We start from the raw sequence: 26,537 nt of genomic DNA, 5'->3' as shown, positions 1-26,537 counted from the left end.
TTTGTTTCATGCAGGGAACCTTCATTTGGTAACCCTTTTAAAGTGAAGGCTAATGAACTGGTTGTAGGAGTTGCAGCCGAGGTCTTGCAGCAGGTGTAGGGTACCAACACTGTTGCAGATGTTTGCCTGATACAGTAATCTGCTTGCATCCTCAGCTGTCCGTGCCAGCACTTACACTCACGCCACAATGCTATTTGAGAAAGAGGACTTAAGCTGTACTGCAGGGTTACTGAGAAGGCAGTACTTCCCAAATCTGCATTGTGCAGCAGCATCCTGTGTTTATCCTGTTTAAAGTTGAGCTGCCAAATGCAGGGTTTTCCTCCAGAGCATCCCCCAAAGAATAATCCAGATGCACAAATGGAAGGAGAAATTCCAAATAATACTTTTATTCTGTAGGTGCAGGAGGAGTGTGTGAAAAGATCCTCCTGTGGTCCCTTCAGCTAAGAGCCTACAGTAACTGATATTGCACAGCATCAGATTTCAGTCCTATTGTGCTTCAAGTAGTCCACCAACCTTGAGCAGTAAACAGCAAGGCCAATTAACATGTGCATATTGGATAAAAGTTTTGAAATGTCTGGTTTCCAGTGACAATATAAATCTTGTGATTTGAAGGTTTTCACCACTGAATGTCAGTAGTGTCCATTTCCCAATGATGAATTATTTGTGGAACAGCTCTAATGGAAAAGTTACATATTGAAATATTTGCTTTTGGTAGAATCAAAGCAAATGGAATGAAATATTGTGGGTTTTCTAGAACTTTTAAGAAGTATAGTGTTTATGCCCACTGAGATATATAATCATACAGCCATGGGAGTGACAAGAAAGGTAAGCTATGACGTTAGTGTTCTAGTGATACAAAGGATGTTCATTTCATTCTTTATATAATCACTATGATTTGTCCTTTTGATATGACACTTGCTATTCACAATCTCCTTGGTGAAGTGCATAAACTATCCAAATTTTGGAGTAATTAGATAAACAATGACTAAATTGTAGCAATTAGAAATTTTAGTTACTGGAATGTGGGGGGTGTCTTTTATTTCTGATCATATTTCTCTTTTGGTAAATTAATTCAAAAATTGAGCTGTTCCATTGAGCTGTGCTGCTCTTTGGTAAATATTGTATAGTTAGGGGTTTTAAAATTTTCAATTGCTCTTAATAGAAAAGTGTGGAAAAATTATGAGCTAAATCATTTGTACAAAATAAAAGTAGAAGTAGGATAGGGGAGAAAGCTGTCTTAAGCTTGGGGGATTATCTGATAAGACCTCAAAAATTCTACTCATAAAATAGATATACAGTATCTCAGTATTTGTGGGAGTTTCATTTTCCACTACTACCGCGGATACGGAAACCGTGAATATGGGGTTATTGGGGAAATGGATCGTGGGGGTTAGGTTCCCAGAGAGTTAAAATGGCCAAAAATAGCTGGTCTTTTGCCTGGTTCTTTTGTTGTTGCAAAAAAAAAAAAAATGGTGTGAAATGCCCCAGAAATGTGTTGGGGGGGTGGCCTACCATGCTCTGCGGGTCCTCAGCAGTCCATAAATGCCTCCCAAGAGTAGAAATTTGGCCCCAAATCACAATTTTTAACCCATACTTTTTTAAAGCTGTAAAAGGCTCCAGAAATGTGGGCGGGGGGAAGTAGTCTACCATGATCTCCAGGTCCCCAGCAGATAAGCAATGCCTCCAAGAGTTGAAAATCCGCCAAAAATCTCCTTTTAAAACCAGTTTCTTGTGGGAAATGAGCCATAAAATGGTTCCCGGTGTCAAAATAAAGGCCGAAAATGACCTCCGAGGTTATTTCCAGCCACCCATGGATACGTGGATTTCCCCCCACCCCGCCTGCTCTCCTCCCCTGCCCCCCCGGTTGGGTGTCTATTACCTGGCTGCAGATAGGCGAAACTACAGATGGTGAACCCGTTATTAACAAGGTTCTCCTGTAACTGTCCAGGGATCCACAGTTACTATTCATGTACCTCCCCACTGTAATCATACTTTATTGATGCAGTGGTCCATCCCACTTTCCCCCCAATCCTTTTTTATCATCTAAGGGGCTTGCAAGGAAACCCCAGATGAGTTTTTATTTGGATAATAATCAAATATTAAGGATTCTGTACAAATCTCCTCTTTAATTAGGTTTGATATGAGTCAATCCTCTGCATCTGTGTGCAGAGGAATCCTCGTAGGACATCACTGAGCCTGCCCCTGCTGGCTGGCTGTCCACCCTGGTGCCCATCTTGCACCATTCCAGGAAGATGTGGGGCCTGGGTGTGCTTCCTGTGTCACTGTCCAGCCCAGTCCCCTTCACAGTCAACTAACATGCGCACAGATTTACAGTCTCGCATGGTGCCCAAGGAGGAAACTGATGGTCCTATAAGCACCTGCTCTGGCTCAGGTGCTGTGTTCATGGTGGACTCTGGGTATATTTTGAATAATGTTGAGATATATTTTATGCTACGTTAGGAAATTTATTGGACTCGCCCTTGTAGTCAAAATAGTGTGAGCTTCCAAACTTCACAGAACTACTCTTTAAAAATCACCAGGGTGAAAAAGAATAGACTTTGCTTCCATACAGACCAATTGGATAGATTAATTTACATATCAGACAACTTCCAGGCAAAGGGCAAGAACAAAAGAATCCGTTCATTTTTTATACAGGTAGCCTTACCTAATGGGTAATGGGCAGAGATGCAAAAGTCCTCCTGAAAGGAATATTTTACTGCATCAATTTTTCTCATATTGCTGTTAAATTAAGCATGTCTCATTTTGTGCTTTTTATCTTTTTAAAAAAATTGTAATTCTCTATTACATAAACATATTTGCTTTATATTAAATGCAAAAAATAAAAAATAAAAAGATCAATTCTCCCCTTACCATGTAATTAATAAAAGTTCACTTGCCAAGAGAAACCAACTTGACCTATTACATGTGTCTCATTAAAAAAAAAAAAAACCAACAAGCTGTCAGCACATAGCATTATTCGCATAGGGGGAAAGGTATATTTTGTAATGTATCATGTCTGTGTTTAGTGCTGTGGGTACATAGATAGGGAGTTGCTTTGATTCAGTTGTCTGGGTACTTACAGCAGAATGGCAGGTATACATTTATATCATTCTTAATACGTTACTGTATACGTGCTTTTATCATGTGGATAGATGGGTATAATTAATTAATTAACTAACTAACTATATGTGTGGGTATTTTCAGGTTACACATTAATATTTCTCAAATTTTGTCTTTCAGTATTTTCAATTCAGCTGGGCTTCATGCTGTTAACGTTCCTTTTTTCTACACGGTATGTAATGACAATAAAGGTGCTTATTTGTGTGACCAAACAGTTATGTGCAAATGGTTCTTGATTGTAGAGTGTCCCCAGTCCCTGAAGTTTACAAGAGGTGTGTATCTACAAAAAGCAAAGGCTGGGGTTTTAGCTTGCATGCCTAAAACCCTTGGCCACAACTGAGAACCAACTCTTGTCTTAAGAAAAATTCCAAAGCTGCTAAATAAATGTGGACAGTCTGTCAGTCTTTATTTCAGTCTTTGACCACCAGAAAACCTTTAAAAATGTACAGTTGAACACATCCATATTAACAACATATCTTTGCATTGGTTCTAACCATTAGCAAGCAGAGTACGTCGCATTTGTATTGCAGAATGTGGACAGAATTAGTTGTCATGAAAGCTGAGCAAAGTGATTAAAATGCACTTACAGGGTACTTAAAATGGTAAACTTGATCAGAGAATAGACGTGTGGTGAAAGAGGCTTTAAAGTTTTTTATGTCTTTTCTAGAAAAAGTTCTGGTTTCACACCAGCGGATACAGTGGCTATTATTTTCTGTTCTACACACAAATCCCTGACCTTGGGTAAGTCTTTATTGGAGTCTGAATGAAACTTCAGTCTGATCAGACTGCTTTCTTATATTTCCCCTTCATAACAAAGTGGTTTTCTGTTATTCTGTTATCAGTTCAGTAATATGACAAGAGGTAATATAAAAGCCAAGCATTAATATTACTACATTCATGAGAACATTTTTGCAGTGGGCAAGTAAATGTTTTCTAGGAGGAAGACAACACAGTCTTATCCCCTGGGAGTTTAATAATTGTATTGCAGTGCCATTAATCTGTTCCTTCTTTAGAGAAAGCGATTTGATTTTTTGTTTTGTTTTTTTGATGTTCTGTTTCTCTAATCTAATATTGATAAAGTTTGTGATTCATTTCAGATTATGTTCTGAGTTATTACAGCACAGTCAAACAGCAAAATTATTATCACTCAAAACTGTAATGTGCAAAGCATTTACAACAGAAAGGAACAGATCAATAAGGACAGCAGTGTTTTATCAAATATCACTGTATTTATCCCAAGAAGTCTCTGGACTATGTGTTTATTGTATGTTGCTGTGCTGTTCCTGTGATTTATGGTGATTAGCAAAAAGGAAAGTTAGAGGGTTTTAATGAAGATTTTACAGATATTTGTTAGACAAACCACTGTATCAATCATCCAGATCTACTGCTGCTAATGTTAAGACATCTGTTTGAAAAATAAACATGCAAATCAGTAAGTAATCTAGAATTTAAACATATCAATGCAGTTTTGGCTTTCACACTAACATGCTCAGAAGCAGAAGTTGCACTTAACAGTAGTACTCCACAGTGCAGCCTTGCTTTATTGATCATTTTGTTTCCCATCCTTCCAAAAAGGACGACAGAGTATGGAGGCAGGTTTGATAAATGTTGAGTCTAAAATCTGGCTTTTAATATTCAAATTTTGGCTTAAAGTTGCCACCATGTATGCTAGCAGATAAGTCCACCTCTAACTAGGAAATGGAAGTTAAAAGGAAATTGTTCTCTTATGGGTTCCCCCCACCGCCCTCAGTTATTGTTGACAATGAATCTTGATCAAGCTAGCCTGGCGCTCACCCAAAAAAATTGTGATGTAGCATGGCAATCCGATAGAAGTTGTAGATCAAGGAGATTAATGGTGGGTAACCAATTTATGAATATGAAACCTACTAATTATCTTGATAAGCTAACAATAGCAAAATATTGTAGAGCTTTTACACTAGCATGCTTTGACGTTCTACCTTTTGCTGTGTTTGAGGGTAGGATTTAAAAAATCCCTTATGCAGAACAGTTTTGTGCTTACAAGGTAGGAGCTATTGAGAAACTATCCCATGTGCTACTATACTGTAGCTTCTACAGGGACACTCCCTATGAATTAATAATGCCCGTTCTAGCAAATTACCCTGGCCGCCCGAATGAATTCTGTGTTAGTTATCTTTTATCTGACAGTGATGACGAAATAACTTATGCAGTCACTTAATTTTGCCTGGTTCCCATTAGAATTCATAGTAAGAGAGTACCTGTATAGTTAGATGCCATGAGCTTTATGAATACCTGGATTGGTTTATTGTTACTGTTTGGACAGTATGTATATTTTTTCTGGCTAGTGACCACAAATAAACTGAACTGAGCTGACCACAAGAGTATATGGGTGACCCCATTTCATTCCTCACTGAAACCCTGTGAGAAGTGAGAATGGCTTTCCCAAGGTTATCCAGTTTGCCTGAGAGCTTTGGGGAGATTCCAAGTCCAGCTCTATCCACTTGGTATTTCTACCTGCCAAAGGGAGAGTCGCTCCTGGCCATGCTGTGAATGCGGTGCTGGCTAGATTTTGCTCTGGCCGCTCAGAGACGTAAGTTTGGGCGGGGTATAAATTTAAATAAATAAATAAATAAATAAATAAAAATAAACAGAGCCAGACAGCCCCGTTTGTGAGCTAAGCTATGTCCCCTGTGTCTGGCAACAGACAAAGGGGGCACGACTTAACCACGCACCCTACATCTGACGTCAGACGTGTCTTGCGCGGGGAGCAGGGCTAGGTCCACGGCGGCGGGCTGAACCAGGGCCACCGCTGTTCTCCCTCCGCCACTGAGTGAAACCTTGCAACAGCCACCACTAAATTTTAAGGAACTGAGGCTGGGGGAAGCATGTTTATTTTATTTTATTTATTTTATTATTATTTTTATTTATTCTATTTCTATACTACCCTTCCAAACATGGCTCAGGCAGGGTGGTTTACACAGAGAAATAATAAATAAATGAGATGGATCCCTGTCCACAAAGGGCTCATAGGAACATAGGAAACTGCCATGCCGGGGAGATGCCGGGGAATGAACCCGGGGCCTCATACATGAGTCAGAACATTGGTCTATCTAGCGCAGTATTGTCTTCACAGAGTGGCAGTGGCTTCTCCAAGGTTGCAGGCAGGAATCTCTCTCAGCCCTATCTTGGAGAAGCCAGGGAGGGAACTTGAAACCTTCTGCTCTTCCCAGAGCGGCTTCATCCCCTGAGGGGAATATCTTGCAGTGCTCACACATCAAGTCTCCCATTCATATGCAACCAGGGCGGACCCTGCTTAGCTAAGGGGACAAGTCATGCTTGCTGCCACAAGACCAGCTCTCCTCTCCTTAAAAAGTGGAGATGCCAGGGAATGAACCCGGGGCCTCATACATGCAAAGCATGTGCTCTACCACTGAGCTACATCCCCCAGTTAGACTCATAATCTAAAAGAAACATAAGATAGACACCAGTAACAGTCACTGGAAGTACTGTGCTGGGGGTGGACAGGGCCAGTTACTCTCCCCCTGCTAAATAAAGAGAATCACCATGTTAAGTTTTGGGTTAGATAATTTAGTTAAGTCCATAGACCAAAAATACAAGGACAAAGTACAGCAACAAGAACAAAGTACAAAATAAAATAAATCACCACGTTAAAAGGTGCCTCTTTGCCAAGTTAGCAGGGGTTTGAACATTCACTGAGGCGCTTCACGCGATTCATGTGACGCACCTTTACCAGGCTCTGCGGGGAGAGCACTTTTAGCCTGCTCTCTCCCCAGACGTTCATGCCTGCAACCCTGGGCAGCCACACGACTACCAGCTCCGTAGGGATCCGGGGCCATGCAGCCCCCGGAAATTCCAAGATGGGGGCATTCCGGAGAGCCCCCCGAGGCTGGGGTGCTGACTGCAGTCTCCTGGTCGGGGATCTACCCATGTGTTGCCATGCACTGCAGCGGCACACAAACAAAAAAATGAGGTTAACAGAGTGCTCACTATTTAACCAGGATAGATAACCAGGACCTGATCTTTTTTATCTATCCTGGTTACATATGGATTAACCGCAATAGGTTGACCAGGACTGCCCAGAAATTCTGAGTTCTTATAGTCAGTTCCACAGGGCTCGCAGTCCTAGTTTAAAGAGTTAACTAGGATTATTGTGAATGTGTGAATGCAGCTAAAGCGTTGCAAATACATGGTCATCATAAGGATTCTTGGCTGGCATTAACGTAAAGGGGCAACCTTTTCCTACATTTAGGCACCGGGTTCTCCTGATGCCAGAACCAACAAAGTATTTGCCATAGCTATGTTGGTGCTTCCCCTCTCCCTCTCCACCAAACACCAGTTGAAGAACAATGGTTTAACAGACATCCAAAATCATGACCTAATCCTGTGTATGTTTTCTTGGAAGTAAGTCCAGTGAGTTCAGCAGGACATACTCCTATGTAAATGTGCAATCTTTGGTACTATTAAATATAATTATAGGTCCCAAGCTGCTAATCTAGTATTCACTCTGTGTGTGTGTCTTTTAAATTACCAGTAGAGCCATGGAAGATGCTTACATTTCCACTTTCTGGGACAAAAATATGATGTATGTATTTACCTGACACAGAGGATTCTGTGACGGGCACCTTGACTTAACAGTGTGGAAGCACAACCTGCAAAGTACCTCCACAGCATTTAGTAATGCAAAGTCACATTTCATGCATGGGGGAAACAATCCCCACCCCCTGCCGCCACTTTCTCTAGAAGTGGTACCTGAGACCTGGATCCCTGAGACTCACACAACCCTTGGATATATACTCCTGGGTTCCTGGAAGTGCTTCCAGGAGGAGGGGAAGATCAGCAAAAATTGTCTCCACAGTGCAATTCAGCATTACTAAATACTGCAAAGAATTGCATTCTGCACCATTGGTCGGGATGTCAGCCTGTATGATGTATATAGACTTAATTCACATGTTGATTTCAAATGAGATTGATTGTGACCTAATCCTGAAGTTAACATGTGCAGAGAACATTGAGGTTTTTTTTCCTCTGGGCATAACTGCATGGAGAGAGTCACATGCACACTGACTGTCACATGCACACTGCCCCTGCATCAGTCTTCTCCTCCTTCCTAAGCAGTGTAGCTTTAGCCTACAGTTCAAAAGTGACAGTAAACAGCCATAGTGAGCAAGTATAAATGGGCTCTCTGGATTGGGGCCTCTTGACAACAATGCCATGTTGTTTTTGTTGAAAGCCAAATTGGTCTTGAATAACAATTCAGTGCATCTAATTATAATCTGCTCCCAAGGCCACATATTTCTCCCAGTGAAATCAGTGCTGTTGCCTTCGTAGAGAATGACGACTTGTCTGTTGTGTTATCCCACTGTAATTTACCTGAGCGGGTGTAAAAGATGCAAGCAAGGCCCACTTAACACTCATGTTTGAACATTTAAGGGCATCTGTGAACTTCTGGGCCTTCTTTTAAGTCTGCTGTGAGGATGTTTTTATCTGCCTTCAGAACTCCAGCACTACTAAGCAAACAAGAGCACTTAGGGGCCTCCTGCAACAAAAGCCTTTTCGCTTGGAGCTTAAACTGATTTTTCACATTCTGGCATGTGAAGGCTCCACAGGGTGCCTTGCGTCCATTCCCCAGGGAGTGTAGCATAGCACCAGCAGAGGAGGAGGAAAGATGACAGCTTTGAAGCTTTAGAAATGGTAATAAGAGAAGCATGAGAAGACTCTTGTAAGGCACTTCTCCCACACCGTATTATGAAACCAACTAATTCCCTTATGCAGCATGCTCAGGAGGCCATCTGCCACTTCCTCTGCTTGGATCCATGGAGAAGCTCTCACTCTACACAAAGACAAGCACAGTTCCCTCCCATATGTTGGATTTTGTTCTATAGACAGAGCAGTTGACATACCTGTTTTCTCGAGTCTCAGGGTGCATGGGTTGAATGTGTAAGGCTTGGGATACTTCCTCATCCCCACACACGTTGGTATATTTCACTTAATGTTGCCCATTTTTATCAGTACCATGAATAGAAACTGAACCTCTCTAATGGTTTTTAACAACAAAAAGCATAGCTTTTGCCCATTGCATCCTTTTTATTTGTATTTCATTTGACTAGGTAATTAGGGATATAAACTCTCAGTAGTGAAGATAAATGTGGTTCCTTTAAATTCCCTCAGGCCATATTTGCTCTCATTTTGTTCTTTCTCTCCCTCCCTTTCGCAACATACATGCACAGTACATGCAAGCACATGAAATACAGACATTTGATTCATGGCTTTTATTAGTGTGTTTGCCATTGATTGATTAGTGCTTGGTATTAGTACTTCTTCTATTGATTGATTGCAGATGAAGTGACTATTTGACCTTTAATTATAAGCTTGGCTATTGAAAATGACATTGAGCTATGGCTTCACATAATCCATCTGGAAAGCCCGACATGATGTCATTCCCTGGAGTTAATTCTGCAGGAGGAAGAAGGCCTAGAGGAAGTGCCACAGCTATCAGGCTGGTTCATCTAGAACAATAATGCAAGATTTGTTGCCTGTACTTGTTTGCAGCCCTGGCCCATTGGAGGAGTTAATTGCATATATTATATAGAGGACATTACCTGCCAAAAGTTGCCAAGTCACAAAAGGTGCAGCAGACTTAGCAAGTCATGGTACTAAAAAGCCACTTAAGTATTTTCATATCCTGATAATTTCATTGTTTGACTAAAAAGCCATTTATGAATACTGGAAATATGTAGCTATTATTTAACCATTAAAATCAAGATTGGGGGGTGCTTAATTTGGCTGGATTGAACCAACAATTGTTTTTTAAAAATGTGATAATTAAGTTGTTTCTTTATCTAAGCTGCTATCCCCTATTTATCTATAGTTAAAAACAATTACATAATAATTTTAATTATAGTTAAAACAATGTTTTATCTATTAGTTAGATAAACATGTTTCTTTATCTAAACTGCTATCTCCTATTACTAAGCATAAATGTGTCTGTCAAGAGTATATGATCTGTAAAGGATTAATAATTGGTACATTATGAAGAACTGGGTATTTGTGATATGCTCTTTTAAATAATTTAATTAGTAATGTATGTGTTTGCCTGTTTTTCTGAAGTTGGTGTGCATGAACTTTTTAGTTTACATGTAAGTACCTATCCAACAACACAGTATAATTAATATATAGTAAAATGCAGAAATTTCAGGCCTCAGCAAGTAACTCTGGTTCACAAGCAAAGACTGGCTGGCAGAACTCTGGAGTTTATCATGACATTGTTGCTGGGTTTAAACAAAAAAGAATGCTGAGCTTGGATGCTACAGCAGTTTAATGTGTGTGTTTTTAAAAAAACACTTCTAAAGAGATGGTTCCTAGTTTGAATTAAGAGCTTCACTGTATAAATAGCACAGCTTAAGTGTAGTAAATGGCTGTTTCAGTCTCTGTTGTTTTTGCTTTATCTTCACACTCTTAATCACAATTGTGCACCATGACCCTAATTTGCAGTGGTGGCTGGTCTGTAAGGGCAAGAGGGGCAGTCCCCCCGCCCTGCCAACAAAAACAAACAAGCTAATAAAGGATCAGACTTACAAGCAGCCAAGGAAATCTCCAGAGCAGGGAGCTTCTTCCAGCCCCTCCTCCACTGCCTGCAACTTCCTGTTTTGGTCTTACTGGCTGGAATAGCTGCTAAGGATGTGCACAAACATTTTTTTCAATTTGATTTGTGTCCAAATCAAGTCTCAGCTGATTTGCTTTGTGTTTGAATATGTCCCCCCAAAACCGCCCCAGATTCTATTTGGATTTGATTCAATTCATATTTGGATCAATTTTTACCACTTATAAGGGTCCTAGGGACACCAAATTTGGGTGATGGGTAGGTCCCCATGGGTGTTGCCTAGCACCCAAATTTCAAGGCAGTGGGATACTTGGTTGATTTTTAATGATTTTATTTAGTTTTTACTTATTTTGTATATTTCCATCATAGGAAATAATGGGGATTCAGAGTCGCCCTATCCTAACCCTAACATGGATCCCCAGCTTTAATTTTTTTTTAAAAAAAAAGCTAAGCTCTAGCCCCTGTAGAAGTGGAGTTATAGAGCAAAAATGTGTGGTCACTATTTTTCAAGTGTTAGTGTTCTTTGGTGTATAATATTTTTTCTCTCTCATAATGAATCCCTATGAGGATTCATTGCACACCTTCATTTCTTCTGTCCATTTTGACTGTCATTGGACAGTGCCAACTGTCAACTGCCATGTGTCAACTGTGCACACATGCACACACACTGGGGTACTCAGTTTATTTTATAGGAATTTTTGAAGTGATTAAAATATTTGGTGTCTTCATTACACACTTTCATTTCTTCTGTTCATTTTGACCCCACTGCTTTGCAGGGGTGGGGGTGAGGAATTAGTGGCATCCAATGTGCCAACTACTCCCCCCAACCTGCAAGCCACTGGGTACTCAGTTTATAATTTAGGAGTTTTTTAGGTGCTTAGACTTTTTGGTATGTAATGAATCCTCATAGGGATTCATTATGAGGAAAGGTTATTAGACACCAAAGAGTCTAAACACTTGAAAAAATTCCTTGAGTAGTACCCCTACTGCCTTGCGGTTGGGAGGGGGGTGTAGTTGGCACATGGCAGTTGGCACTTGCAAAAAGACAGTTAAAATGAATAGAATAAATGAAGGTGTGTAATGAATCCTCATAGGGAATCATTGAGGGAAAGTTACTATACACCAAAGAATCCGAACAATTGATAAATAGTGACCAAACATTTTGCTCCATAACTCCATTTCTACAAGGGTTAAAATTTAGTTAGTTTGTTTGTTTGTTTTAATGAAAGCTGGGAATCTGGGGGAATTGATAGGAGGAATCCAAATCTCGAATCAAATCTGGCACGATTTGATTTGGACCCAAATCTGACCATTGGACCACAGGGGCGATTTCTTCTGTCTCCAAATCACCTGAATCAGGTATATCTGGGTACAAATTGATTTGTACCCAAATCGATTCGCATATCCCTAATAGGAATAGCAATAGCAATAGCACTTACATTTATATACCGCTCAATAGCTGGAAGCTCTCTAAGCGGTTTACAGTGATTTAGCATATTGCCCCCCAACATTCTGGGTACTCATTTTACCAACCTCGGAAGGATGGAAGGCTGAGTCAACCTTGAGCCCCTGGTCAGGATCGAACTTGTAACCTTCTGGTTACAGGGCGGCAGTTTTACCACTGTGCCACCAGGGGCTCCAAATTAATAGCTGCTACTCAAGCTGTTCCAGCCAATCTGATTCCTAGAGGGGCTCCTCCTGGCACTGTCCCAGAAAGAAGTAAAATAGTGGGTTAAAAATATACTTCCTGATTGCTTCAGGGAGTGTATTTTTAATACATTTCCCCCCTTCTTCCTGGGGGCAGTGCCAGGAGGAAACCCCTAGGAATCAGATAAGCCGGAGCAGCTTGAGTAGCAGCTGTTCCAGCCAGTAAGACAAAAAGAAGTTACAGGCAGGGGAGGAGGGGCCGGAGGAAGCTCCCTGCTCCGGAGTACCTCCTGGCTGCTGGTAAGGCTGATCTTTTACTAGCTTGTTTGTTTGGTGGGAGGGGGTATGCAATCCCTGCTTTCTCCCTTCTGTCCCTCTTTTTGACTTTTGCCCATCCTGTCTGTGTTCTGTCTTCTAGGTTCTGTCTGCTTTTTGTCCTGGCTTTTTTGCTTTCTGCCTCCTCCCCCCCGCCCCCCCCCCCAACCATTCCGTTTCCTACTTTGCCCCTGCTTTTCTGCTTTTTCTGTTTTCTTCAGTGCTGGCAGGCTTGGACCGCTGGCATGGAGGAAAGCTGGGGGAGGGGGATAGGTTTCTGCCTCAGGTGACCAGGTTCTCCCCGCCCCCCGCCGCTCCAATGCCCACCAGCCGCTACTGCTAATTTGAGGTTCATTAGGCACATACCAGACTTTAATGTAGTTTTCTTACCAGAAGCTAAGAGTGGCAGCAGTGATGATCTGATTTCTTGGCCTCTTTGTTTTCAGCATGTCACCTTCTGTTCCTTGGTCATGTCTCTTATCAAACGTCTTACAATAGCCAAATTTGCACATCTTTTCACTGCTATTCTCACATTACCTGTTCTTTGCCTAGTGCACTCATAATTATTGAGCTTATTTTAAAGATTAACTAACAATTAGTAAGTCCAAGCTAACACCCCTTTTAAGCTACTCTCTTGATGTATCAGACCTTCACAGGTCATCACATGTAATATACCATTCTTACTATTGGTTCCAATGAAGTTTCTCAATTGGAAGAACTAAAACCAGGGGGAAATGTTTTCTGAAGACAGTTACCCTGCATCTCATCCTTAAATCTCATAATATCATGGCCACACCATGCAGGAAAAAAGTATATTTATGCAGTACTAGTAAAACGGGCATGCAGTTTGCAAGCATTCCTCCTGTACCACGAAATGACCATGCAATCTCCCGTCACTCCTTGCTAGCTGATGACCAAAAGAGCTGCTTTGTTTTGATTAATGTAATAGTATTGTTGCCAAGATCCCTAAAAATGCGAATTGCTTTTTCCTATTTCTTAAGTGAGTTTCGTGGAAATCCAACACAGATACAAATCCAGTGAACTGCAACAATATAGCTTCATCAGTTTGTGAAAGCCCAGACTTCCTATCTGTAAGAGTAGAACTGCCAAAGTTTGCCAGAAGGCATCATTTCCTATGCTTTTCTAATGGGAGAGTTCTTCCGCATTTTCTGGGAAACAACTTTTTCTGCTTCCCCCCCACCCCCTTTCTTTTTCTGGTAGTCTGGGCAAAGTCTGGAACTTGTCTGCAGAATGGTATGTTTCTAGTTTTTGTGGTTTGGTCTGGAAGTTTCATGTCAGTGAGTGAGTGAGCACAAGCAGTTTTTTATATATGTAATGTATGTATCTTTATTATTATATGCAGACTGGCATATAAATCAATCAATCCAGGCATTTACTTCGGGCAACTACTTTTTTTAAAAAAAATCACATTTTCTTCTTTAATGGAGAAATTTATTCATTCATTCACATTTCAGTCCTGTCCTTCCAAGGAGCTCAGGGCATTGCTCATGGTCTGTTCTCACAACAACTCTGGGAAGTAAATTAGGCTGAGAGATTATGCCTGTCCAAGGTCCCAGTGAGCTTCTTGGCTCAGTGGGGATTTGAACCCAGGCCTCTCTGGTCCTAGTCACGTTCTCTAATCACTTGCTGCATTTGCTCAGTGTTTTGGGAGGTGCTAATGATGCAGCCTGTGATAAGAGGAGTGTTCCCAGATCCCTTGCAATTACCCAGACAGATGCTGGGGTACAGCCTTCAGACTGTGTGCAACAGTTGTAGTCTGAAAGTTGCACTTCAGACTCCTGTGCGTATTGTTTCTTGCAAACAAGCAGCTTCACTCTGAGAGTAGCAGCCCTTCTGTGTCTTCAAACTGAGTATTCTTATCCTGTTGGATTAATCACCATTATAGCAACTTGAAATTGCACAGCTACAGCCAGCAAATAAATTAGGAAAACATTCTAGTCCATTACTTTACTGTAAAGTTTAAAAAGGAAACAGCAGCTCTTTGGGAGATTGGAATGTATGTGATTAAATGGGGTGTGATATTTTACATATTAATTGCTTGCCCCCTTTTTCCAAAAATGAACATATGGGACAATACAGTCTAACTAGGGACATCCATCCTTTAATTGACCTGAAACATAGACTCTCTGAATAAGCCTTTGATGTGGGCAGGAAAGCCAGCTCCAGAGTGCTTCCCTGATGCTCTCGCTTCATCTCTGCAGTCTGCTTGTAGTAGATTTTGAATTAATATTTAGAAAGCTTGCCTGCAGCAGTACTAAAATGTGCATCAGAGAACAACAGTTGTTTACTGTGTTTGAACTGAAGAATCTCACCCAGGAGATCACATTCACTTGAAGTTTACATCTCTCAATCTCAACTTGCAAAAAGGGATCGATGAATAACAATTGTCATTTCAGAGTTGCACCTCTCCAATTATTTATTTGGTTGTGTGTCTTCCCAGATGTACACTTAATTGGATCAGACACTCAAAACCAGATTGCAATTTTCAAAGACAGCAGCAAGTTCGTTTCTCTTTATAAATATATCTTTCTCTTTATTTAAAAAAAAAATCCTGTATCCAGATGTAAAGCAGTGACAACACAAGAGACTCCCCCACCCTCTCTCCCACCAGAAGCACAGTTAAACTTAATTTATCTACTTTCAAAAATTGCATTAAACCTAGCAGTTTGTTGACAGGTCACCCATGGAGAGATCCCAGTTTGGACATGACTCAATATTCCCTTATCCCAAGCTAGCATAAGCTACAGATGTCTCAGTCTTGAAAGCATCAATTATTATGTTTGAGAATATTGTATCTCCATAAGTTCTGTATACACTTCTCAGAAGAGTTTTCACATAACACTCAAGCTGCTTCTGAAATGGTTGCAGTGGGAATTTTAAGTGGTGAACTTTGCAGAGTCTTTTTGGTGGACTTTGTCAAGTGGTCGCATTAGGCGGTCTATTATAGAAAGCATAACTGGACATCGTGCTTAGGCACCCCACACAGCACCACAGCCATCATCATTGTTAAAGTGAAGATTAGACTCGGCATTGGCCCCAATCACACACACCAACTCCTTCCTCTAGACATCCTCATCAGTTCCAGTTGGTTGAGGTCTAGATGAATACTGCAGTACAGATATGAATGAATAATATCTGCACCCAAACTCACTACATGCTCAGAAGCCACTTTTTGCTAGTGGCTCTCCCTTGCTGGATTGATGTGGATACCTTTTTAGGTGTGTGTCTTAAGTGTGTTTGTTTGTTTGGCATACATACCTAAATATGTTAAGTGGGGATGCAACAAATGCATGTTTGCAGACACTTCCTGTTACACAACTACACCTGTCAAGAAGCTTGGATTAGTTGCTGCTTTCTGTCAAATGTCCACTCGAGGCCAGAGTCATGCATGTGCCACCACACGATGGGTGGTTTCACACAACTGCCGGCAAGTCTGCCAGCAAGTCTTTTCTGGGGGAAATGTCAGGGATATGTTGGAATCGAGAGAGGAGCACCTGCCAGGTGTGTTGTCCAAGCCCACTCAAGTCTGGTCCCCACACTTTCTGCCTGACATTCTCCACCTGACTTCAAATATTGATTACAGAAAATGTCAGGCAGAGAATCAAGAGCTGGAATTGGGTGGGTTCAGATGATATACCCACTGGGAGAATGCACTCATTTCCATCCTATCCCTGACACTTTTCCCAGTTAGAATTGCCAATGTCCATGCAAAGCTGCCCATTGCATGAAAAAGCCCTTAGGTACAGTATTCACAGGCCACTGACTCTGGAATCGCAATCATGTATATAGGACTACAGCATAGCTACTCCACAGAAAGTGGTTTGTAGTTTGAAGCCATAGACTGGTTTTCTCCTTAGAGCTGGGGTATAGAGATGTGCACAAAACAAAATTTTGCATTTCATTTTGAACTAGAAATGAAATGCAAAATGGCTGAAACATTTCATCAAACCATTTGTTTCAACTGAACAACTCTAAATGTTTTGAGTGTTTCAGCCATAGGGAACAATGGAGAAACTGGAAACACCCCTTTGTTCCCCATGGGTAACGTGGGTGGTTTTTAACACATTTTTAACCTTTTCCCAAAACTCCCATAGGTTCCTTTTCCCAAATCTTTTTTGGGGGAAGTTTAAAAAAAGTTTAAAAGAGCCCACTTGCCCATTTATTTTGTGGGTTGGGTGGTAAGTAGCACCCATTATGCTCTACCACCCAACCCACTTTGGTGTCCCTAGGAGTGACCCATAGGGAATAATAGGGTGTTTTGAGTTTCCACATTGTTCCCTATGGTCGGAGCATGCTGCACCCACAGAGTGCACACAAGTTTTGCATTGCAATTTGCAATGCATTTCGCAACCCTGCCTTGAAAAACACTGTAAAAGGGACTGTAAACACTGTAAAAGCACACTGTCCCTCCCAACACAGAACACACAGTCCAAAAATGGCTAAAAAAGAATCACTGACACAGAATCCATTGCCAGCCACAGTGCTTGCACTGCAGTAACATCACTGGCACAAGTTGCTCTCTCACACACAATTATGACTCATGTTCCTGGCACTGCAATAGCTTCCACAGCAGCACTAGCATCTTTAGCAGCAAGCATAGCCATAAGCTCAACTAGAGCAACTTCAGCCACATTTGGACTGTGGAATGCAATGCAGATTGCAGAGCAGATGCAAGCAGTAAGTGAAGCACAAGTTAGTCTCAAGGCTCACCATAGAGCTCACCGCAACAATCACCAATATATAGTACACACACAGAGAGAGCTGCCACTGTCCATTTCTCGCCACGACACTATCTCACAATAAACCAAACCACAATTCAAGGAAGGAAGACACCCATGGTCTGCCTTTGTCAATCTGAGATCCAGCAAATCCAGATAGTTATAGCAGCAATAGCACAGCAGATTATACTTGGTGCTGAGAAAAGAAAACCACTAACTTATCGTCGTCCTCTCCTGAAATATCCTCTTGAAGAGAGGCATAAGGGCTCTCTCTGCCTCCTAATTCCTTTGAATACTTTTTGAAATTCCCTCCTTTTGTGTTCCTTCTCTCTCCTGATGGGAGCACAGTTGCCCATGACAACACTTGATTTGTATGATAACAGGCCAACCAAGAACCAAGGAGATCGCAAGCCAATCAGAAGACAGTGCCAGAAAACCAATCAGTAAGGGGAAAACAGGCCTCCAAAATGGCGCTTGAAACGTTTTGATCAAAATGGGGTTGTTTTGTTCTGAGCCTGAAACAGGCCATTCATTTAATGGGTGTTTTGAGCTCAAAACACTAGAAACAGTCCATTTTGAGTCGAAACGTTTCAGCGTCAAAACATTATGCACATCCCTACTGGAGTAAGGATTGTTTCTCCAATGAGCCTTTGAATAATAATGTGCCAATATTTTTAAATTGTTTTTTATAAAGCTGCTGTTAAGTAAATTAAACATGAATACAGATCTCCCACATGCTTTTAGGGCTAAAATGTTAGTCCTAAAAGAGAGAGAAAATCTTTCAAGTCCCTGTGCTTTTGTGTTTGTTTATACTTCTGTGTAAGATGGGAAGGATTCTAATTGAATAGAATGTAACAATTGCTTAGAACATTTATTATATTTGGTCAATTAATTAAAGATGGGAAGTTTTTTGTTTTGTTTTTGCTGCATATAGCAGTGTAAGTCTAATTTTATTGCAAGATGGCTGGTTTTTTATTATGTTTTGTTATTTTATTCTGAGAGATGCTTTGAACTGTAGAAAGTCAGGATAAAAATAAACCGCCATCTCAGGGTTTTTTAGTGCACCTTTGCTTTGTTTGTTAATGCTAATTACATGAGGTAAAACTTCTTTTAGCTTGTCTGCAATGTAAAGGTCAATGATCTCTTGAATACAGTATATATATATTTTAGCTAAAACAGGCATTTGCAGATTCCAGTGTAAGCTTTGCTGGAGTGGATAACTGCATCCAATGAGAAAGAAATGAAATATAAGATCTCTGTCTCTAAGAGAGATATTGTCATATGAACAGTACTGCTGGATCAGGCACAAGGCCCATCTAGTCCAGCATCCTGGACTGTGTTTCACACAGTGGCCCACCAGATGCCTCTGGGGAGCCCACAGACAAGAGGTATGTGCATGCCCTCTCTCCTGCTGTTGTTCCCCTGCAACTGGTATTGAGAGGCATTGTGCCTCTGAGGCTGGAGGAGGCCCACACCCACCTGACTAGTAGCCATTGATAGACCTGTCCAACATGAATTTGTCTAAGCCCCTGCTATAGCCATCCAAGCTGGTGGCCGTCATCACATCCCATGGCAAAGAATTCCATAGATCAATTATGTGCTGTGTGAAAAAGCACTTCCTCTTGTCGGCCCTAAATTTCCTGACCTTCAGTTTCACAGGGTGACCTCTGGTTCTAGTGTTGCGAGAGAGGGAGAAAATTTTCTCTCTGTCCACCCTCTCCTCTCCATGCAAAATATTATACACTCGATCATGTCTGTTCCTAGCCCAGATGCTGTAGCCTAGCCACATAAGGAAGGTGTTCCAGGCCCCTGATCATCTTGGTTTCCCTCTTCTGCACCTTTCCCAGTTCTACAATACCCTTCTTAAGATACGGTGACCAAAGCTGTACGCAGTACTGCAGATGTGACCGCACTGCAGATTTGTATAACAGCATTATAATATTAGGATTTTTTTATTTTCAGTCCCCTTCCTAATGATTCCTAGCATGGAATTAGCCTTTTTCACAGCTGCCGTGCACTGATTTGACACTTTCAATGAGCTGTCCACCACGACCCCAAGATCTCTTTCCTGGTCAGTCACCAACATCTCAAATCCCATCAGCATATATGTGAAGTTGGGTGGGGGGGTTGCTCCAATGTGCATCACTTTACACTTGCTTACATTGAACCACATTTGCCATTTTGTCGCCCAGTCCCCCAGTTTGGAGAGATCTTTTTGGAGCTCCTCACAATCTGTTGTGGATTTCACTACCCTAAATAGTTTAGTATCATCTAAAAATCTGGCCACTTTGCTGGTCACCCCAACTTCTAGATCATTTATGAACAAGTTAAAGAGCACTGGTCCCAGTACTGATCCCTGGGGACCCCACTTCCTACCTCCCTACCTTGTGAAAACTGTCCATTTATTCCTACTCTTTGTTTCCTTCAACCAGTTACCGATCCACACATGAACCTGTCCCCTTATTCCATGACTGCTAAGTTTACTCAAGAGCCTTTGGTGGAGAACTTTATCAAAAGCTCTTTGCAGGTCCAGGTATACTATGTCAGCCAGATCACCTTTGTCCACATGCCTGTTTACATGCTCAAAGAATTCCAAAAGGTTAGTAAGGCAAGACTTTCCCTTGCATACTTCATGCTGGTTCTTCTTCAGCTAGGCCTTTTCTTCTATATGTTTAACAATTTTGTCCTTAAGTATGCTTTCCATCAATTTACCCAGCACCAACGTTAGGCTAACTGCTCTGTAGTTTCCTGGATCCCCCAATCCCTTTTTGAAGATCGGCGTTACATTAGCTACTCTCCAGTCCTCTGGTATAGAGCCTGATTTCAGGGACAAGATACATATTTTTACTAAAGGTTCAGCAATTCCACATTTGAGTTCCTTCAGAACTCTTGAGTGGGTGCCATATGGCCCTGGTGATATGTTAATTTTTAGTTTTTCAAGACAGCACCTCAAATTGGTCCAGTTCTTCAGCCACTAAACCTGAAAAGCTCTGTTCCAGAGTGGGTACATGGTCAGTATCCTCCGCCGTGAAGACAGATGCAAAGACCTCATTCAGCTTCTCTGAAATCTCCTTAGTCTCCTTTTAATAATCCCTTTCACACCCTCATCATTTAAGGGTCCAACCGCCTCACTGGCAGGTTTTCTGCTTCTGATATATTTAAATAAGTTTTTGTTATACCCCTTGACACTCCTAGATATATGCTCCTCAAACTCTCTTTTTCCATCCCTTATAGTCTGTTTACATTTCTTTTGCCAGAGTTTACAGTATGTATCTTTCTGTTCTTTTCATTTGGGCAGGACTTCCATTTTCTGAAGAAAGCCTTCTTCCCTTTTATCGCTTCCCTGATTCTACTTGTCAGCCATGGTAGCTGAACTTGGTGGTACCTTCTCTCCTTCTTTGTATACATTCCAATTGAGCTTCTATTATTGTGGTTTTGAATAAGTTCCACTCTTTCTGGAGTGATTTGACCCTCCTGACTTTCCCTTTCAGCTTCCTTTTTACTGGTCCCCTCATTTTTAAGGATTTTCCTCTTCCGAAGTCCAACGCATCAGTGTTGGACTTCCTTGGCAGTGCTTCACTTGCATATAAGCTGAATTGGATTACACTATGGTCACTATTCCCCAATGGTTCTACAATTCTGACATCTCACACCAGGTCGCGGGCATCACTCAGGATTAAGTCCAAGGCCACCATCTCTTTGGTTGGTTCCATGACCTACTGTTCTAAGGCAAAGTCATTTAGCATATCTAGAAACTTGGCCTCTCTGCCGATAAACACATATGAGTTAAGCTGACCAGCCTGTAATTTCCCAGATCCTCCCTGCATCCCTTTTTGAAAATCGAAGTCACATTGGCTACTTTCCAGTCCTATAGTATAGAGCTGGATTGTAGAGACAAGTTACATATTTTTGCAAGATCGGCAATTTCACATTTGAGTTTCTTCAGAACTCTTGGGTGGATGCCATCTGGCCCTGGCGATTTGTTACTTTTTAGCTTTTCAAGACAGTTTAGAACATCTTCCCTTGTCACCTCAAATTGGCCCAGTTCTTCAGCTGCTAAACCTGAAAAGCTCAATACTGGAGAGGTTATATGGTCAGTATCCTGCACCATGAAGACAGATGCAAAGAACTCATTCATCTTCTCTGCAATCTCCTTATCCTTTTTAATAATCCCTTTCACACTCATCATCTAAGGGTCTAACCACCTCCCTGGCAGGTTTTCTGCTTCTGAAATACTTAAATAAGTTTTTGTTATTCCCCTTGACACTTCTAGCTATATGCTCCTCAGACTCCCTCTTTGCATCCCTTATTGTCTCCTTGCATTTCTTTTGCCAGAGTTTATGTTCCTTCCTGTTCTCATCATTTGGGCAGGACTTCCATGTTTGGAAGGAAGTCTTCTTCCCTTTTATAGCTTCCCTGACTCTACTTGTTAGCCATGCTGGCATCCTCCTGAACGTAGTGGTACCTCCTCCTCCTCCTCCTTTCCTCCTCCTCCACAGTTGAAGCATTCCAACTGTGCTTCTAGTATTGTAGTTCTGAATAAGTTCCATGCCTTCTGGAGTGATTTGACCCTCCTGACTTTCTCTTTCAACTTCCTTCTTACCACTCCCATCATTTTTGAGAAGTTTCCTCTTCTGAACTCCAACGCATCTGTGTTGGACTTGCTTGACAATTCTCCACTTGCATATATGCTGGATTGGATCACACTATACTCATTGCTACCCAATGGTTCTGTAACTCTGACATCTCTCACTAGGTCCTGGACACCATTCAGGATTAAATCCAAAGTTGCCATCTCTCTGGTTGGTTCTGCAACTAACTGTTCCAAGTAAGGCACAGTCATTTAGCACATCTAGACATTTGGACTCTCTGTCACTACCTGAATGTGAATTTACTCAGTCTATTTGTGGATAGTTGAAGTCGCCCATTATTACAGCCTTGTCTCTCTTTGACACCTCTCTTATTTGTTTCTCCATCTTCATGTCACTCCCAGCACTTTAATCTGGAGGGCGATAGCACATCCCTAGTAACACATTTCCTTTCAGCCCTCGTAATCTTACCCATAATTATTCTGTGGAGGACTCTGGTCCACCTAGGTTTTCTAACTTATCGGAATCTATCCCTTCTTTGATATACAGCTCCACTCCTCCCCCAACCCTACCCTCCCTGTCCCTTCTATAAAGTTTATATCCAGGAATAATCATGTCCCACTGGTTCTCACAGTTCTACCAGGTTTATGTTACACCCACTTGGTCCATTAATACACCCACTTGGTTCCGAGACATAAGTTTGGGCGGTGTATAAATTTGATACATACATACATACCAGGTACTCCAGCTCATCCATCTTGGCTTGGAGGCTTCTGGCATTGTCTTTTCTGTGAATTCTGTCATTTCCCCCTGCAGTACCTGAGGTCCTAACTTCTTCTTCATATATATAAAGTGGGTTTTTCTGCAGGCTTAGCTTAGTAATACAGAATCCTGATAGCTCTGATATTCTTGATGAAGTGGAAGACATGTTTGCATAGGAAGTGGAGCTGCTGCCTTTGTACACAGTCACTTGATATTAAGGCAGTCATGGTTTAAGCAAGAAACCATGATCAGTTACCACTCCATGGTACATGTACTGTGGTCCCATTTTAAGGCAGACACAGCTTTTAGAATCAGGCTTATGGTGACTTGATTCATTTTTTAATTCTCTGTTAACTAATTGCTGTTACAACAGAGTCAGACAGGTGTAGGTGTTTTTGAATCTGAGTCGAGCGTCTTCAGATGTTGGCATTAAATGTTTCATTGTTAGCATCTGGAGAGATGGCTCAGGCCATCCATTAAACATTGTTTCCAGGCTGTGCACATCCATTGAAAAACTAGGAATAGATCAAACTCTACATTTTGCCTTTTCCATATTTTTGTTTACTTTAAAAAGCTGCACCAAAAAGCACTACTTTTTTTTAAACATTAGAATCCTTTCTGTGGCAGTGTGAACATCGGTAACCAGTGACCTGAATGACTGAAACCTATTGTTAGTCAAAAGCATGTTTAGGGCCATGCATCTTCTGTTTCCCCCAAGTGTTTGTGACGGAAGAAAGTATAAAAAGAAATCGCTCTTCTTTTGCTTAACTTCCTTCTCCATGGTTTTTTGCATGATAACCATGATTGTCTCTTGCCCACAAAGAGGTTCTCCAGAAGTAATAAATTTGAATTGCAGATTAGCTGAAATGCCTTCATAGTATATTTAGTTTCTCATAGTGATGTGTCCCCAGTTACAGACTTCCACTGGCAGTGGTGGTGATTATTCAGATCTGTCTCTCACCCTTCCTCCAAGTGGTATTCCGCCGTTCTTTGCCCTGCTTTCCCTCTATAGCCCTTATTTCATGTTCTGACATTACGTTCTGCATCCTTCATCAATATTCGGTATCGGGGCAATGCAATATGATGGCATCAGGATGTGATGAATGTCTTCCTATGCATACTGGTAGCTGCATTTCAAAGTTGCCCCTAGTTTCTCACAATGTGTAACTAAGACTAGACAGGGCCTTTTCGGTCATGGCCCCTCAGCTTTGGTTGCCCTCCTGGACGAAATTCACAATGAACCATCCCTCAGCATTTTAAAGAAACACTAAAACCACAACTTTTTAGAGAGCCTTTTTAGTTTTTATTCTGTCTCCAGTAGGTTTTTAATCTGCAAATCTGGTTTTAACTAGATCTAGTTCTTATTAATGTTATATTTTATCTGTTCTATTGTTTAATTGTCTTTGTGAACTCACTGTGGGGTTGGGGAGAATACAAATATTTTAAATAAATAAACTCTCCTGCTTGACTGAAGAAAGTATCAGGATCATGGTTACTTTATCCATGGATAGGTTCCAAGTGAAAGTGTTTCTGCTTCAAGGAAAGTGGCTCCTAGGGCTTTATGTTCCAGGATTGTTTTTGTTGCTTTCTGTATTCACCCGTGAAATGAAATGTACTAATAAGAGGGTAATTCTCTTTAACCTCTTACATTCCCAAAAGCAAAAACCTTCCATTTGTTCATTTAGCTGTTTGTGGCCTAGATAATCCCGGTTGCCTCTGATTTCCCACAAACACTCACTCTATTCAAACATCTTATAATAAGACAGACATCATATAATAAGATAGTATGTGCTTCATTGATGGGTGGTCACCTTACAGCCATCAACAAAGGACAAATATGCTCATTAATACTTACAGATCTATTAATGCATTTTGATGTATTCACCCATAAAATCTATTTTGGTTACTACTGCTGGAAATACACTTAGGGACTCTTACGCTGCTTCTTGGGACACCCTAGATTGCAGCAAGGTTATTAATACTGTCTCTCTAAGTGCAATCACTTGCAGACTGCCACAGAGTTCAGTCTGTTCTTGCCTCTTGTGTGACACATTTGTCACATCACTGAGAGAAGTCTTAAAGGCAAAGGAGGCTCAAATGCCAGGAGTGTATAAATTGTATTATTGTTGCTTGCACAGATAAGGACCAGCTCCGGTCATTCTCATCCCAGCTATGGCATAATACGGAAAGAACATCATGGCTGTTTAACCATTGTTGCTGAGCCATGCTAGTGCAATTAAACTAATGGGAACAGCAGGAATCTATCCATTCTGTGTCAGCTGGGCATGTTGTGATGATTACTTCTACAGGTATTATGGCAGTGAGGGAGCTGCTCTACCTCTCAGCCTTTATCTCTTCTACCCTTACATTGCCTTGTGATCACAACTCCCTGGACTCTGGAGCCAATGGTGCAGATAGGTAATTTTGGAGCCTGGACCTAGTGGGCTTATCTCCCTCCCCTTGCCGTTGGTGCAGGTAGAAACAGGAAGGCAGGCACAGACTGAGGCAGTAGCGCATAGAGCGCTGTGCCTCAGCCAGCCCCTCCCACCTGCTGAACAGCTGAAGGATCCACACACCTCCTTGATCATTCACCACAAACCCGCAGGGCCAGAGTGTATTGTGGGGTGGGGGGAAAGAAGACTACAGAAGCCCCAAAGAATCCACACACCTTGGTGATCATTGACCACAAACCCACAGGTCTGGACAGCGTACATTTTCAAAAAAAGACAACACAACTGCCAGTTGATTCATACACCTTCTAGACCATACACAAACCAAATGGGACACAGCAGGTCTCTTTTGCTCCACAGTTCAAACACACACCTGGATCACAAACCAGCTTGGACATATAGTGCATTTGTAAGGAAAAAATTGCTACTTTTTTGTTTTAATTACATTACAATTATACTAGTTATCCTAGCTTACATGCTGTGCAGTGTAACACAAGCGGTTCAGAACGACTCGTACTACTGTGAGTGTTAAACATGTCTGTGGTGCTTTGCAACAGGACTCTTCCATGAGTACTTACTCCTGCACAATGCTACTTGCATTATTCCCAGTGCACATAGCATCACAACATGAGATTGCACAAGGGGAAATAGTAGGGATTTTATTTTAATTTAAAAAATTAAAATGCATTAAAAATCAGTGAATTAACCAATCCACTTAAAATTAAATACACAGAGTCACTCCACCTGCCCTACATCTATGTCCAATATCAAAGCCTGATGCCAAGCCATTCCTGAAGATCTAAAGGGTAGGGCAAAAGTGGGGGATGCTTTACCCTTCTTTATGAAGGCAAAGGGCAGATTCTTCCACATGGTGGTGGAATAATGGTCAGGGTGTGGGGGTTCAGTTCTGGAAGTGTTTGTAATTTTCTGCCATGAAACAGGCCACTTATAGGATTTCTTTTTTAAAAAAATTCAAAAGCTCATTTAAAATCAATGCATTGACCAATCCATTTCAAATTAAATATGCAGAGCCCTCCCACCCTTCCCTACATGTGTACTCAAGCAAAGGTCCTAGGCCAAGCCATCCCAGAAATATACAAACTCTGGGGAGTAACCCACACAGAAGCACCTTCTGGATATCTCTGAGGATGAGGCAGGCACAGGAAACAATGAGTCAGTGGCGGGGGCAGCAGGGCAGAGGGTCTGGGGCAGCTATTTCTGGCCCCTCCTTTAAGCTCAGCCTCTGCTGCTTGCAGCCTGCCAGCCCACACAGCCGCAAAACCACAGGGCAGGCAGGGTCCTCCGTACAAGCCCT

General features: G+C 41.5%; 1 protein-coding gene across 3 annotated transcripts in view; it reads left to right on the top strand.

Moving 5' to 3' along the window:
- Nucleotides 1-26,537, top strand: part of SLC10A7 (solute carrier family 10 member 7) — a 221,592-nt gene that overhangs the window by 181,211 nt on the left and 13,844 nt on the right. For all 3 annotated transcript variants that reach the window (XM_053257899.1, XM_053257900.1, XM_053257898.1), the window contains 2 exons: nt 3,241-3,292; nt 3,788-3,861. In XM_053257899.1, the coding sequence (XP_053113874.1) occupies nt 3,241-3,292; nt 3,788-3,861 (126 nt within the window). The remainder of the gene's footprint in view (nt 1-3,240; nt 3,293-3,787; nt 3,862-26,537) is intronic.

This window comes from Hemicordylus capensis, chromosome 5 (assembly GCF_027244095.1).
Source record: "Hemicordylus capensis ecotype Gifberg chromosome 5, rHemCap1.1.pri, whole genome shotgun sequence".
Classification (NCBI taxonomy): Eukaryota; Metazoa; Chordata; class Lepidosauria; order Squamata; family Cordylidae; genus Hemicordylus; species Hemicordylus capensis.
This window is presented reverse-complemented; position numbering and strand designations above follow the sequence as displayed.